The 13,698-nt window shown below is 35.3% G+C and overlaps 1 protein-coding gene and 1 non-coding gene across 2 annotated transcripts; one reads left to right on the top strand and one right to left on the bottom strand.

Annotated features, from left to right (window-relative positions):
• The first annotated feature begins 3,708 nt into the window (after nucleotides 1-3,708).
• Nucleotides 3,709-3,807, top strand: LOC111522583. Its single transcript, XR_002725280.1, has one exon. It is a non-coding gene; the product is annotated as a small nucleolar RNA U13 (small nucleolar RNA).
• A 2,724-nt stretch (nucleotides 3,808-6,531) lies between these two features.
• On the bottom strand, nucleotides 6,532-13,191 carry LOC111522521 (olfactory receptor 4S2-like). Its single transcript, XM_023186619.1, is given in 3 exon segments — nucleotides 6,532-6,892; nucleotides 6,894-7,806; nucleotides 13,158-13,191. Coding segments are annotated over 3 exon segments (1,008 nt in total). The 3' UTR covers nucleotides 6,532-6,831.
• Nucleotides 13,192-13,698: the final 507 nt, after the last annotated feature.

Below are 13,698 nucleotides of genomic sequence, written 5' to 3'. Positions count from 1 at the left end.
TACTGGGGGTCATAACTAAGGTAATTAGGAAAAAGAAATAAAATGCATCCAAATAAAAAAGTTAGTGTCTCTGTTAGATGACATAATCCTATGTAGAAAGAATCCTGAAGACTCCACTAAAAAACTGTTAGAACTAATAAGCAAATTCAGAAATTTTACAGACTAACAAAATCAACAGAAAAAATCAGTTGCATTTCTTTACACTAATAATGATCTATAGAAAAAAATCAAGAAAAAGTTATGAGCACATCAAAAACAATAAAATACTTAGGAATAAATTCAACTAAAGAGGTAGAATATCTGTACACTGAAAAGTATAAATCATTAATGAAATAAATTGTGCAAGACACAAATAAGTGAAACATATCCCATATTCATGAACTGAAAGAATTAGTACTGTTAAAAAGTCCATACTGCTCAAAATGATCTGTAGATTCAATGCAATCCTTATCAAAATGGAATGAACATTTTTCACAGCAATAGGAAAAATAATTCTGAAATTCATACGCAACCACAAAAGAGCATGAAAAGCTAAAGCAATCTTGAGTATAAGTACAAAGCTAGAGGTATTAAACGTCCTGTTTTCAACTCCATTACAAAACTGTAATAATCAAAACAGATGTTGCTGGCATAAAAACACACAGACCAATAAAACAGAATAGAAAGTTCAGAAATAAACTCACATACATACAGTCAACTAATTCTTTCAACAAAGGCACCAAGAATATACAATGTAAATGACAGACTACTCTCTAAATGATGTTGGGAAATTGGATATCCATATGCAAAGAATCCATGCTTCTCTTATTCCAATCACAAAAGTTAATTCAAAGTGGATTGTAGACTAAACATAGGACCTGGCCCCATAAACTCCTAGGAGGAAGCATGGGGAAAAGTTCCTGGACATTGGCCTCATCTTTATTTGTTTGATGAAAGGGAAATCTACAGAATGGGAGAAAATATTTGTATACCATACATCCGATAAGGAGTTAATATCTAAAATATATAAAGAACTTATACAACCAAATAGCAAACAAACAAGCTTCTAAATGGGCAAAAGATATTTTTAAAATGATTTCATAAAATGGGCAAAGGATCTGAATAGACATTTTTCCAAAGAAGACACACAAATGGCCAACAGGTATATGGAAAAAATGCTCAAAATCAGAAATCATCAAGGCAAATCAAAACCTCACTATCACCTACCACCTATTAGATTGCCTTTTATCAAAAAGTCCAATGATAACATGTGCTGGCAAGGATGTAAAGGAAACCTGATATGGTTTGGCTGTGTCCCCACCCAAATCCCATCTTGAATTGTAGTTCCCGTAGTCCTCACATGTCATGGGAGAGACCTAGTGAAAGATAATTGAATCATGGGGGCAGTTTTCTCATGCTATTCTTGTGATGGTGAGTAAGTTCTCACAAGATCTGATGACTTTATATGGGGCTTTATCCTTCACTCAGTTCTCAATCTGCCACCACGTGAAGAAAGACATGTTTACTTCCTCTTCCACCATGACTGTGATTGTAAGTTTCCTGAGGCCTTCCCAGCCATGCTGAAATGTAGGTCAATTAAACCTCTTTCCTTTATAAATTACCCAGTCTCAGCTATGTCTTTATTAGCAGTGTGAGAACGGACTAATACAAAGCCCTTGTAAACTTTTGGTGGAGATATAAATTAGTACAACCATTATTGAAGGTAGTATGTAGGCTCCTCAAAAAAATAATAATAAACCTCCCATATGATACAGCAATCCCACTTCTAGGTATGCATGCAAAAGAAATAAAACCACTATCTTAAATACATATCTGCACTCTCAAATTCTCTGCAGTATTATAACACTAGCCAAGATACAGAAATGACTTAAGTGTTCATCTACAGATGCATAGATTTTTTAAATGTGGTACAAATACACACAATGGATTATTCAGCCTTAAAAAGAAGGAAATCCTGCCATTTGCCACAATATGGATAAACCTAGAGGATATTATGCTAAGTGCAATAAGCCAGACACATAACGACAAATACTACATGATATCGCATATAGGTGGAATCTTTAAAAAAATCAAACTCATAGCAATGAAGAGTAGAGTGGTGGTTAGCAGGAGCTAGGAAATGCCAGGAAAAAGAAGATATTGGTCAAAGGGTACAAACCTTCAGCTACAAGATGAGTAAGTACTGGAGACCCAATGTACAGTAGCTTCAAATTTGCTAAGAAAGTAGATCTCCGCTGAGAGCCGTGGTTCACCCCTGTAATCCCAGCACTTTGGGAGGCCGAGGCGGGTGGATCACGAGGTCAGGAGATCGAGACCATCCTGGCTAACATGGTGAAACCCCGTCTCTACTAAAAATACCAAAAAAAAATTAGCCGGGAATGGTGGTGGTGGCCTGTAGTCCCAGCTACTCGGGAAGCTGAGGCAGGAGAATGGTGTGAACCTGGAAAGCGAAACTTGCAGTGAGCCGAGATCGCGCCACTGCCCTCTAGCCTGGGCGAGAGAGCGAGACTCCGTCTCAAAAAAAAAAAAAAAAAAAAAAAAAGTAGATTTCAAGTGTTAACACACACACACACACACATTATACACAAATGATAATCATGTAACATGATGAATATGTTAATTAATTTGGTTGTGGTAATCATTTCATAAGTATGCATATGCCCTAAATACATGCCAATTTTATTTGTAAATCATACCTCAATAAGGCCTGAAAAAATTGTAGTATATATATGCAATGGAATATTATTCAGCCTTTAAAAAGCAAGATACAGAAGGACAAATACGGCATAATCTCACTTATATGTGGAATTTAAAATACTCAAATTGGAGGTAGAATGGTGGTTGCCATGGGGTGGAAAGGGAGAAATAAGGAAATATCGATTAAATATTACAAAGTCTCAGTTATGCAAAATGAATTTCATTGTTTCTTTTAATGGAGAGTTAATGCACAACATGGTGTCTGTATTACAATGCAATACTGTATTGGACAACTGAAATGTACTAAGGGAGTAGATCTTAAGGATTCACACCACACAAACAAAAAGGTAACCCTGTGAGGTAATGGATGTGTTAATTATCTTAAATGTGATGATCATTTCACAGTGTATATATATTTCAAAACATCAAGTTGCACACTTAAATATGTACAATTCTTATTTGTCAATTATACTTCAATAAAACTGGGAAAGGGGAATGAAGGAGAATAAGCTAGACCATGTAGCCACATGCAAGTTGACCTCCCACTGAAGGTCATTCCTCCTTTCAAATGGCTATCATAAATCTCTCTTTCTGGGGTTTCTGTATTTCCTCCCTCTCTCAGTCCCTTCAGGCACAATGGTGTAAACAGTTCCACTGCATCTTACCCCTGATTATAGCACTGGCCTGTGTGGTACTCTATGCCTGTAAACTCATAGACAGCATCTCTTTAAATAAATCTTTATTATCCTATATTAAGTGTGTCATTAACTTCCTGTTGGAACTCTAAATGATATAATTTTCTATAAATGTATCCTTCCTTGAGTGTATAAACTTGTTTCAAACTACTGACTGTACCTTTACAACTAAGATGCTTCAATATATTAGATAATATAAATTTTCACCCTCTCCTTTCTGTTTTATGAACCTAGGGGGGCTTCCATTTTCTGCTTTCATCCATTTCTGTTGTCTCCTATGCCCACTGTACAGCTGTCATCTTAAAAGTGCCTTTTGATCCCTTTGTGGTTCATAAGCATGATGACTGAGTTTTCGCATTCCTGCGTGAGATGTATCTCCCTCAAACCTTATGACGTGCACATTACCTGACTCACATGAAGAAAGATAAAGGAAAAAGAAAAGAGATTGGGATCTTTTTAAAAAATAGACTTAGCCACCCTGCATTGCATATATTAATTTATTGATCTCATTTCTTCCTCTTGTTTTGCTGGGACACATTATCCCATACTTTCAGAAAAAAAGAATACTTGTGAAGTAAACTTTATAAATTTTTGCATGACTGAAGCTTTATTCTATCTTCCTGATAGATTTATTCTATATAGAATTCTAGGATGAAAATCAGTTTGACGAACTTTTCCACTGTATTCTAAACCATACTCACACCAATTTTTGCTCATTTGTGAGCTATGTGGGATTTTTTAAATAATTTTACAGTATTTTCAATCATTAAGATGATAAAATTTCATAGTAATGTGCCTTGGGATTGTTTTAAATCTTGTGCTGGGCATTCAGTAAATCTTTCATATTGAGAAAATTAAGCTTTTCTGTTCTAAGTAATTCATTTTCATTGTTTCTTTTAAATCCATCCTTCTGTTTGTCCTCCTGGAATATGTGTGAGCTGAATGGTTTGCCCCTAACTGAACTCCTTACGTTTCTTGTTTTTATCTTTCCTATTTTCTATTTCTTTGACATTTTTATTCTACTTTCATAGAGCCTGTACTTTTATGACTTCCTTGACTACTTGTTTTCTTATAATGCTGTACTAATTTGTTTTAATTTTGTTGTTCTTTTTATTTGATTTTATTTACTTTCCAAAAATAATTTTTTCTATATTTTTTCAATGCATCATATTCTTATTTAAAGATTACAAATATTTTCTTTCATTGATGAGAAGATACAGCTTTTTAAAGTTTTTTTTTCCCTGAATTACCTCTAATTCTACCAGTTTCCTTTTGGTTTTTTTTAAAGACTGACTTTTTTCTTTTTTCAAAACCCTTATGTAAATGTTTAATTTATTGGTAGGCTTCTGGTTAGGGTTCCACTAGAAACGTAGCCATTTCATTTGTAATCTCCAAAGGCAGATGTTAAGCAAAGATGCCAATATTCTGTCTATGACTCATATGCCACCGATGGCATCTGGGAGCAGAAAGAGAGGATGGAAGATTGAACTGTTCCTTTCTCTTAATCTTCATTAGCAGCCCTGAACCTCACCTCGCCCTGACCTGGTATCCTGGCATCCCAATCATCATAGGGATTCCAGGAAGTGAATCTCTGCCCTTTTTCTCACTATTCCTCTCTGTTGGTAATTTAGACTTAGCCTTCCCGATGCTGTCAAATCAGTTACTACTTTTTTGTCTTACCTTTTCCAAACTTTTGTTGAAATATCTTGGCATCTAACTCCTGTCCTGTTTTGTTCCTGTGGGTCTAAGCCATTTTTTTCTCGCTGCAAGTGTTGTTGTTGTCATTGTTATTATAATATTTCACTCTTAGGAGGAAAAAGGAAACCTAATGTATTCTATCATTTTAAATATAATTTGTGTGTTTGTTGTTTATCTTTAAAAATCAGGAGTTAAAAAAAGATAGAATTACCCTTTTGCAAAGGGAAAGTAATATGAAAATAACTATAAGGCAATGCAGTAACTATAAGGAAATTTTAATCATCAAAATGTTCATGGTGATCATGTATGAGATGGCTGGAGTAGACAAACCGTTTTAAAGACTTTTCAAAAGTGCCACCAACCAACTACTATTAATATCAGATTGTCCACACTGGGCTTCAAAAGGAATATCATTTTCTTATAAGGTCATTCTAAATTATTGAATTGAAGTTTAAAAGAACCTGAGGCAAATCAATGCAATATTTTAGTTGGACCACCATAAATAATGTCAGGTCCCCATTACTAAGGAAAAAAATTAGAAATTGGAGTTATAATCAACAGATTCTGACAAGTACCTACTGTGCAAGCCCCTCTGTTCCATACATGGAGAGTAGAAAAGAATATACATCACGTATATTCTTCATAAGTGGTGGATCTCAGATAAAAATCCATTAAAAAAGAGAAAAAAGTAAGTGATGTTTTATAAATTATATACAGGATTGCTTAAGGCATATAGAAAATAAATGTTGAATAAAAATAATCAGGGCAGAATTCTTGAACAATATGAGTCATGAGATAAGATCTAAGAAAATTTCTCAGAAGAAAAATGCCTTCTCCGGAACACTGAGAATACTCATCTGTTTTTCAGCTTTACTAAGAATACCACAAAAAGAAAATGTGCTTATTCCATTTTGTTCTTTTAAAGAACTGAAGACAAGTTCAACTAAAAATTTATAACAGAATTACATCTCCTTAGTCCAATAGTACAAATATCAACTCATTTTAGTTGCTTTAATCTAGTCTGTGTATTTATTGCCAAAAAAGAGTAAGATTTCTTTCAGTAAAAATAGTATTATAGTAATGTAGTAGAAGAGTATTCGAATTTTCTAAGAGGGTCGTTAAAGAAATTGCTGTCCACCTCAAAATATGTAAAGTTATATTTTCTTTCCTGTACAGAAACCATCCTTCAGGCAATTTATTGATTGTAGGAAGTATATATTTCTATGTCTGCATTTGTTGTATTGTATTATAATTATCTCCTTGCAAATCTGTTTCCCCAACTAGATTTTGCAATATTTATAGGAAAATACTAGAAAAGGAAGAAAAACAAAACAAAATAAGGAAGGAAAGAAGGAGGGAACAACAGTGCAGCTTCTGGTAAATTAGACTTCTTTTTTGAAGAGACATGATCTGGTGAGAAGATACGATCAGGGATATCTTTCTCTTATAACCCCATTCTAAATTATTGATTTGTAGCCTAAGAGAGTTTGATGTGGATAGAAGGGATCCAACGTTAAATGAGCTATTGAGTAGCAGCGTTAACTCTTTTACTCTAGAAGTAAGAGAGGATAAACCTTGCCAAGTATGGAAAGGTTGAAGTTTAGCCTGTCTAAAATAGCCTCAAATTATTTCCTGTTAGACAAAACATAAAAGCTGCATTTAGGAACATTTTTTTAATTATTAATAAATTAGGGATCATTGAAGGTATCCACTAATTCTCTGATTTTGTAATTGTGACAAACTATCCTCTCTGCTTTTCCTTCAAGGAGATCTTGCTACTCCAAAGCCGCCTCATGGCATTCTACATCCTCATTCCGCAGCGTATAGATGAGTGGGTTCAGCATTGGGGTGATGGTGGTATAGAACACAGACACAGCTTTATCCAATGGGAAAGTAGTGGATGGATGGAGATAAATAAAGATACATGGAACAAAAAAGAAAGTTACTACAGTCAGATGAGATCCACAGGTAGAGAGAGCTCTATGTCGGCTCTCTGCAGACTGTTTTCGAAGACTAAACAGAATGACTGTGTAGGAGGCCAAAAGAATGAGGAAACACCCCAGGGAGATGAGACCACTGTTGGCAACTACCAACATATTTACCAGAGTTGTATCAGCACAGGCAAGTTTTAGGACTGGGTGGACATCACAAAAGTAATGGTCTATAACCTGTGCATTACAGAAGGGCAGCTGGAAGGTCAGGAGGGTCTGAACAAAGGAATGACCCAGGGCCCCCAACCAGGACAGTGATGCCAGCACAGTACAAGCATTAGCACTCATGATGACAGTGTAACGGAGGGGTTGGCAGATAGCAGCATAACAATCAAAAGCCATGACAGTCAAAACAAAAATCTCAGCACAACCAAAAAAGTGGGAGGTAAACATCTGAGTTATACAGCCCCAGTAGGAAATAGTATTTTTCTCAGAAACAAAGTCTGCAATCATCTTGGGTGCTGTGGCTGAGGAATAGGCAATATCCACAAAAGACAGGTTACTGAGGAAGAAATACATGGGTGTGTGTAGTCGGGAGTCAGAAAAGACCATAAGCAAAATGAGCAAATTTCCCACCATGATCACAACGTAGAAGAGGAGAAATAAGACAAAGAACATCAATTGCATTCCAGAATCTTGGGAAAGTCCCAGGAATATAAACTCAGTGACATTGTTGGCCAGTTTCATGGGGCCCCAGGATGGACTGATGGAGTGACTCTGGTTCTCTGCAAAAATAAATACATGTTATAAACCATTGTAAGTGTGGTAAAGCCTAACAGTAAGAGTCTTGTGAAAATACCTACACGATGTTAAATATGGTAGAGAAAGTTCTTCCTATTTCTTGAGCATAGTTCATGGATATTTTTCTTGTTATTAGCTTTATTTCCACATTATTGACTCACATTTGAATTTCTTTCATAATTAGTCTTGTAGTTCCTTTTCTCCATATAAGAACCTAGAGAATCTGAGACTTTTTGTTGAATTTAATGTTTTTCCCTAATCAGTGCTCTCTCTCCCCACCTCCAACTTCTCTTGTCAGAAATTTGCTTTGGAGTGAAAACTTTGTTTATTTAATTAAGTAATTAATTTTTTGAGGCTGTAAATTAAAGTATGAAGTCAGAGTATAAGATCTGATGTATAAAATTTCAGAATCCTTCAAAGATAATATATACTACTCACCTATGGAAAAGTAACATTTTATTTAATCAAGAGAGGAAGACTCAGATTCCAATTTCTCAATTAGATTGGAAGTCTCAGTTCAATTAAAAATTAAGTCATTTTTGGTGCTTATAAATCAACATTGAGGAAGTCTGAATCATAAACCTTGACCTGCAGGTTGAAAATTCCATTTTGCTTGCCAATAAGGAATACATGAGAAGTGATCAACTTATACAGAGAAATACTTTTTTCTATGTTGCTCTGAAGAGTTGAAACATTTAAAAGTTATTGAGTTCCCTATCATCCTCAATCCCTTTGCAGGTCCCTGTCATTCTCAATCCCTTTGCCTTGAAAAAGACCCAGATAACTCTCTGTCCTTGTGATCATAGATAAAAATTAGGAATGAAATTTATCATACAGATAATGTTATAAATGATAGTTTAAAAATAAGTGTCTGAAGCCATTTTATAAAGTATAATAGGAATGCTTATATCATACAGAGAAAATAATGGTTAAAAATAATCAGGAAAAAATTCTTAAAGGAGATTAATATTAGACAAGATCTGAAGTTTCTTGAAATAAAAATGGCTTTTATGAAATATGAAAATTACAAGCTATTTTCTGTCTTTACTTAGAATACCTCTTTTCTGCATGGACAGCAGAAAGAGCATTCAGCCCAGAAGCTGAATGGTGTAAGTTTGAGTGCCCTCATCAGCTTTAAAACTTTGGGTAAATCTATTTATCTTCCCTGAATCTCAGCCTTCTCATCTATAGAAGATGAATGATAAAATTTTTTACCTCACAAAAGTGTTTCAGAATTCAAATGAGATCTATAGAACATGTTTTGAATTTACGAGGTGTTTCCTTTTAATTTGAATCTATCAAGTGGAATCTCTCCAGTAAGCACAATTTGTAATTTGGTCTATTTTGTTATTATATAAAAGCTATATAATGTAACTACTAGAAAATATTAAAAACATATATAATTTTATTTCTGAGATAATAGCTATAATAACTGCCCATCTCCATTAAAGAAATATCATTAATAGTTGCTAACATTTACTGAGCATTTTACCATGTGCAGAATCGTGTGCTAAACTCTTTGTATATGTTACTTCATTCCATCCTCACAATAATATCATAATTTTTATTATCTCTGTTTTACAGAGCAGAGCACTAAAGATTAAAGAGGCAAATTACCCAATATAATTTTCAGTGAAAGGGCTGGTATAGTTGTGGTATTCTTATTCCAGAACACACCTAACTTACAAATCCTTAAATAGATGATAGGTAGATAGAAAGATTAGATAGACAGATAGATAGATAGATACATAGATACATAGATAAATTTGTCATAAAAGAACTGAATTTATTCTTTATTTTATTTTATTGTTATTATTATTTTTTGGAGAGGAAGTCTCACTCTGTCGCCCAGGCTGGAGTGCAATGGTGCAATCTCGGCCCACTGCAAGCTCCACCTCCCGGGTTCAAGTGATTTTCCTGCCTCGGCCTCCCGAGTAGCTGGGATTACAGGCACTTGCCACCACAAAAAGAACTGAATTTAAACAATTGCTTTCTTATCGTGCAAAGTCCTTCAATTGGAGAATATGTTTCACATTCCTAAAATCTTTGAATAGTTTGTGCCCTTTACTAGCAAAGCCAAATTGTGCTCAGTCATCACCAGTTGGCAAAATCATTAGGGTTGAAAAAATGTGTAGGTAAATGGAAAACACTTATATTGTACTTACTATATACCAACTTTGATTCTAGATGTTTTACATAATATAGCTCATTTAACGCCCATAATGATCTTATAAAGTAGTGTCTCACTACTATTCCCACTTCAGAAATGAGGAAACTGAAGTACACAAAGAGTAACTAACTTGCCCAAGGTCATAGAGCTAGTGACTGGCAGAGTCGGTATTTGAACCTAGGCAATGGGATTTCAGGATTTATTTTCCTAACTATGACGCATATCCTAGGTCTGATGGCTTCAAAGCCACCAAATATCTTTCTCATTGGAAAGCCTTAAACCTTCTACAATAATCAAAAGACTCCTTTTCTTCTAATCATGAAAAGTTTTTTTTTAATTATATACGCTATTTAGAGACAAAGATTATAGCTACAACTGGCAAGATCATCACAGCATAGAGTCTGTGCCCAACTTTTCTCAAATTAAATTTACAGTGGGGATGTAATAACAAGTGATGGGATACTGATCATTAATTCAGTCATTATTTGATTTGGCAAGTATTGTCAACCAAGTGGAGTAGGTCCTCATGTAAACTGTGACAGTTCTCTGTGAAAGGGCTCAGGAAGGAAGCCCAGGAGAGACAGGATTGCCTTTTCAAACGCTGTCACTGAGTAGAATTCTGATAGATGAGTTAGAGTTAACCTGATGATGATGAGGATTGCAGGGTGTGGGCACAAAAGAGTAGACAGGGCAGGAAGAACTTTGCAGGCCTAGCAAATAGAATATGTGAAGGTAAAAATCATCATACCATCCTCTTTGGGGAGTGCCAGCAAGTTGAGTATGATTCAGCACAGAATCCACATAGAAAAGTGTCAGAAGATGAGGCTGAAAAGAAGGCAAGCCTAGATTACAGAGTCTTATGTGTTAAGCTTAAAAGTTAGCAATTGATCTTGAATTAATTGGGGTGCCATAAAGAAAGATCATGGCCACAGGAGGAAAGTAGCTGCGATGGAAGGTGGGGAAGAGAAGTTGTAAAAAAGAAGATGCCTGGAACCCCAACTTGTCTAGGTTCAAATTTCGGCTTCACTATTTACTAACTTTATGACTTTAGGCAAGTTACTTCACTTCCCTTTGCCTCAGTATTCTCCCACTTTGGGAGGCCGAGATGGGGGGATCACGAGGTCAGGAGATCGAGACCATCCTGGCTAACACGGTGAAACTCCATCTCTACTAAAAAATACAAAAAACTAGCCGGGCGTGGTGGCGGGTGCCTGTAGTCCCAGCTACTCAGGAGGCTGAGGCAGGAGAATGGTGTGAACCTGGGAGGCAGAGCTTGCAGTGAGCTGAGATCCAGCCACTGCACTCCAGCCTGGGCGACAGAGCGAGACTGACTCAACAAAAAAAAAAAAAAAAAAAAGAATAGTACATTTATATAGAGTGTTGTATATATTAAATATGTATTACATATAAAGCACTTATGTGCATAACATACTTTAAGTGAATATATAATTATCATTATCCATCTTAGCTATCAGAGAAAATGCTGATTGGAAGGAGAGACAGATGCCTAGATAGGAGTCATCTTAGAACACTAACCTCCTTACTATATTAGCTTCTTGATTCTCATCTATATGCATGCTCATGCTTGTCCAAATCTTAGACTGTGTATCTACTGCTCACACTTACCCTCTCAAATATATTCCTTTGACTGGAGCAGCAACAGAGTACATTCTATATCCTTGCATAGATGTATTCAAGAGTTCAGGCATGGATGCCCAAAGATGTTTGGACCGCTGCTGTATTCACCCTGAGTGGTGACAACTCAACTTTATCTAGACTCCTCCTGAGGAGTTCATCAAATTAATCAAAGTCTAGGACTCAAGATCTTTTTGCTATCTTTGCTGGGAGAAACAGCACAGGATTTAAAGATAGAACAACTCACAGCTCTGCTTCTTCAGGCTATGTAATATTAACATAATTTTTCTAACATCTATTAACCTCCCCTGTGAGACAATGCTACCCATGGTAAGACTCAAATTAGATATTGGACAAAAAAATCAATAAACAATCTGCCAGACTAACTCTTGATCATTTTTGTAGTAGAATTTCAGGAACACCGGTATCAGACATCTAAACTCTATGAACCAGAACCTCTATGGGATGGATTGTTTCTACTGGTCTACCCAGGTTCTTAGGTGAAACTTGATCTCTGTAAGACAATGCTAAAGAATATATATTAGTTAAAATAGGATTTGTGTAGTTAAAGAAAAAAGTTTCCTCCTTTATTTAACTCCATGAGCCTACACAAATTATTTCCAATACAACAACTTCAAAGAATGCAACTCTTGGAATCTTCTGGGAAAGAGATTGTCTTAGTCCCTCTCCTGACGGATTTACAAAGGGCAGCCATATACTATTCTAGATCTCTTTCCTAACAGCAAGTTCTATCTCATGGAAAACTTTTCGTACAATAGTGTTCTCGACTTCAATATCCCTCATAGAGACATTATGACACATGTGCATGCTTTTATGTCTCTTGTTACCTGACATTATTTTACTACTTATTAATCCTATCCTGTTCCTCTAATTGGCCCCAATTGAGGAAACAATTTACTAATCTTCGTGGAGCTGAAAGATAAGGAAAAATATTGAAAAACATCTGCAAATGAGTTAGCATAGCACAATGTATAGATTATTTAAGGTATCATCTATTTGATTTATATTTCATAAGTACCAATATTAATGCATCCTTTCACTTAATAAATATTTACTAAACTTAATGCGACCCAATTCCTGACATAAAACCATTTATTTTAGAGCAGCAGTTTTAAATGACCTCCCTAAATCATCTTAGACTGAAGCATAATTTATGTTAAGTCCTATACTTATCTATGTATAAAGAATTTTAGAGATTGTTTGATTTTATCACACTCATCTAACCATTGGGAAAAAAATAAGGTACAGAGAGGGGAATTAAATTATCTAAGTTTACTGATAGTGGTAAACCTAGTAAACCTAGGACTAAATTCCAATTGAAATTATATTGACACACACTTTAAATTGTAATATACTATTTCTTAAATTCATTACTAGAACAGATGTTATAAAGCAGGTGAATAATTTATAGAAGTAAAGAATTTATCTTTGAATGTAATTTGAATCAATGAAAATTGACCTTGCCTCTTTCACTGGTGGTTAAGGTATCATTCTAGATGGAAAGCTTACCCTGGACTTTTTCTTGAGTGTGGTCCCACCGCATGGATTTGAGCAATCTAAGATCTTGGATCAGAAAAGCCTTTGAAATAAAAATGTGATCGATACCAAGACAGGCACACTAAAAGACTGAGATTTATATAATGATGCTTCTCTTATATATGTGCCACATTTCCTCTTGTACAGCCTAAAAAGCGGTCTTGAGTTTGTTTTCTCTTTCTCTCTCTTCTTTCTCTGTCTCTCCCTCAGAAAGATAGTATTTTATGAGTTTACAGCCATGCCATAGCTTCTGATCTTGGTACGCAAAAGATTTCTACATTCCTGGCTGCCAAAGGGAAGAAACTCTCAGCAATCTTTATGCATCATCAAAACCCTGAGGGAAATGATGGACAAGTGATTGGGTAAGCAGCTGGAGAATATGATTAGGCAGAGAAAGTGCAAGTGTAGTCTCTATTAAATAACTCCTTGTATAACCATGCTGAAAGCTGGCTGAAAACAAGACTTTTAATCAGAGTACTTAAGATGAAGAGTTGGTCAATATTTCCAGCAGAAG

Source organism: Piliocolobus tephrosceles, chromosome 6 (genome assembly GCF_002776525.5).
Source record: "Piliocolobus tephrosceles isolate RC106 chromosome 6, ASM277652v3, whole genome shotgun sequence".
Lineage (NCBI taxonomy): Eukaryota > Metazoa > Chordata > Mammalia > Primates > Cercopithecidae > Piliocolobus > Piliocolobus tephrosceles.
The sequence above is the reverse complement of the archived record's forward strand: the minus strand, read 5'-3'. Positions and strand labels throughout refer to the sequence as shown.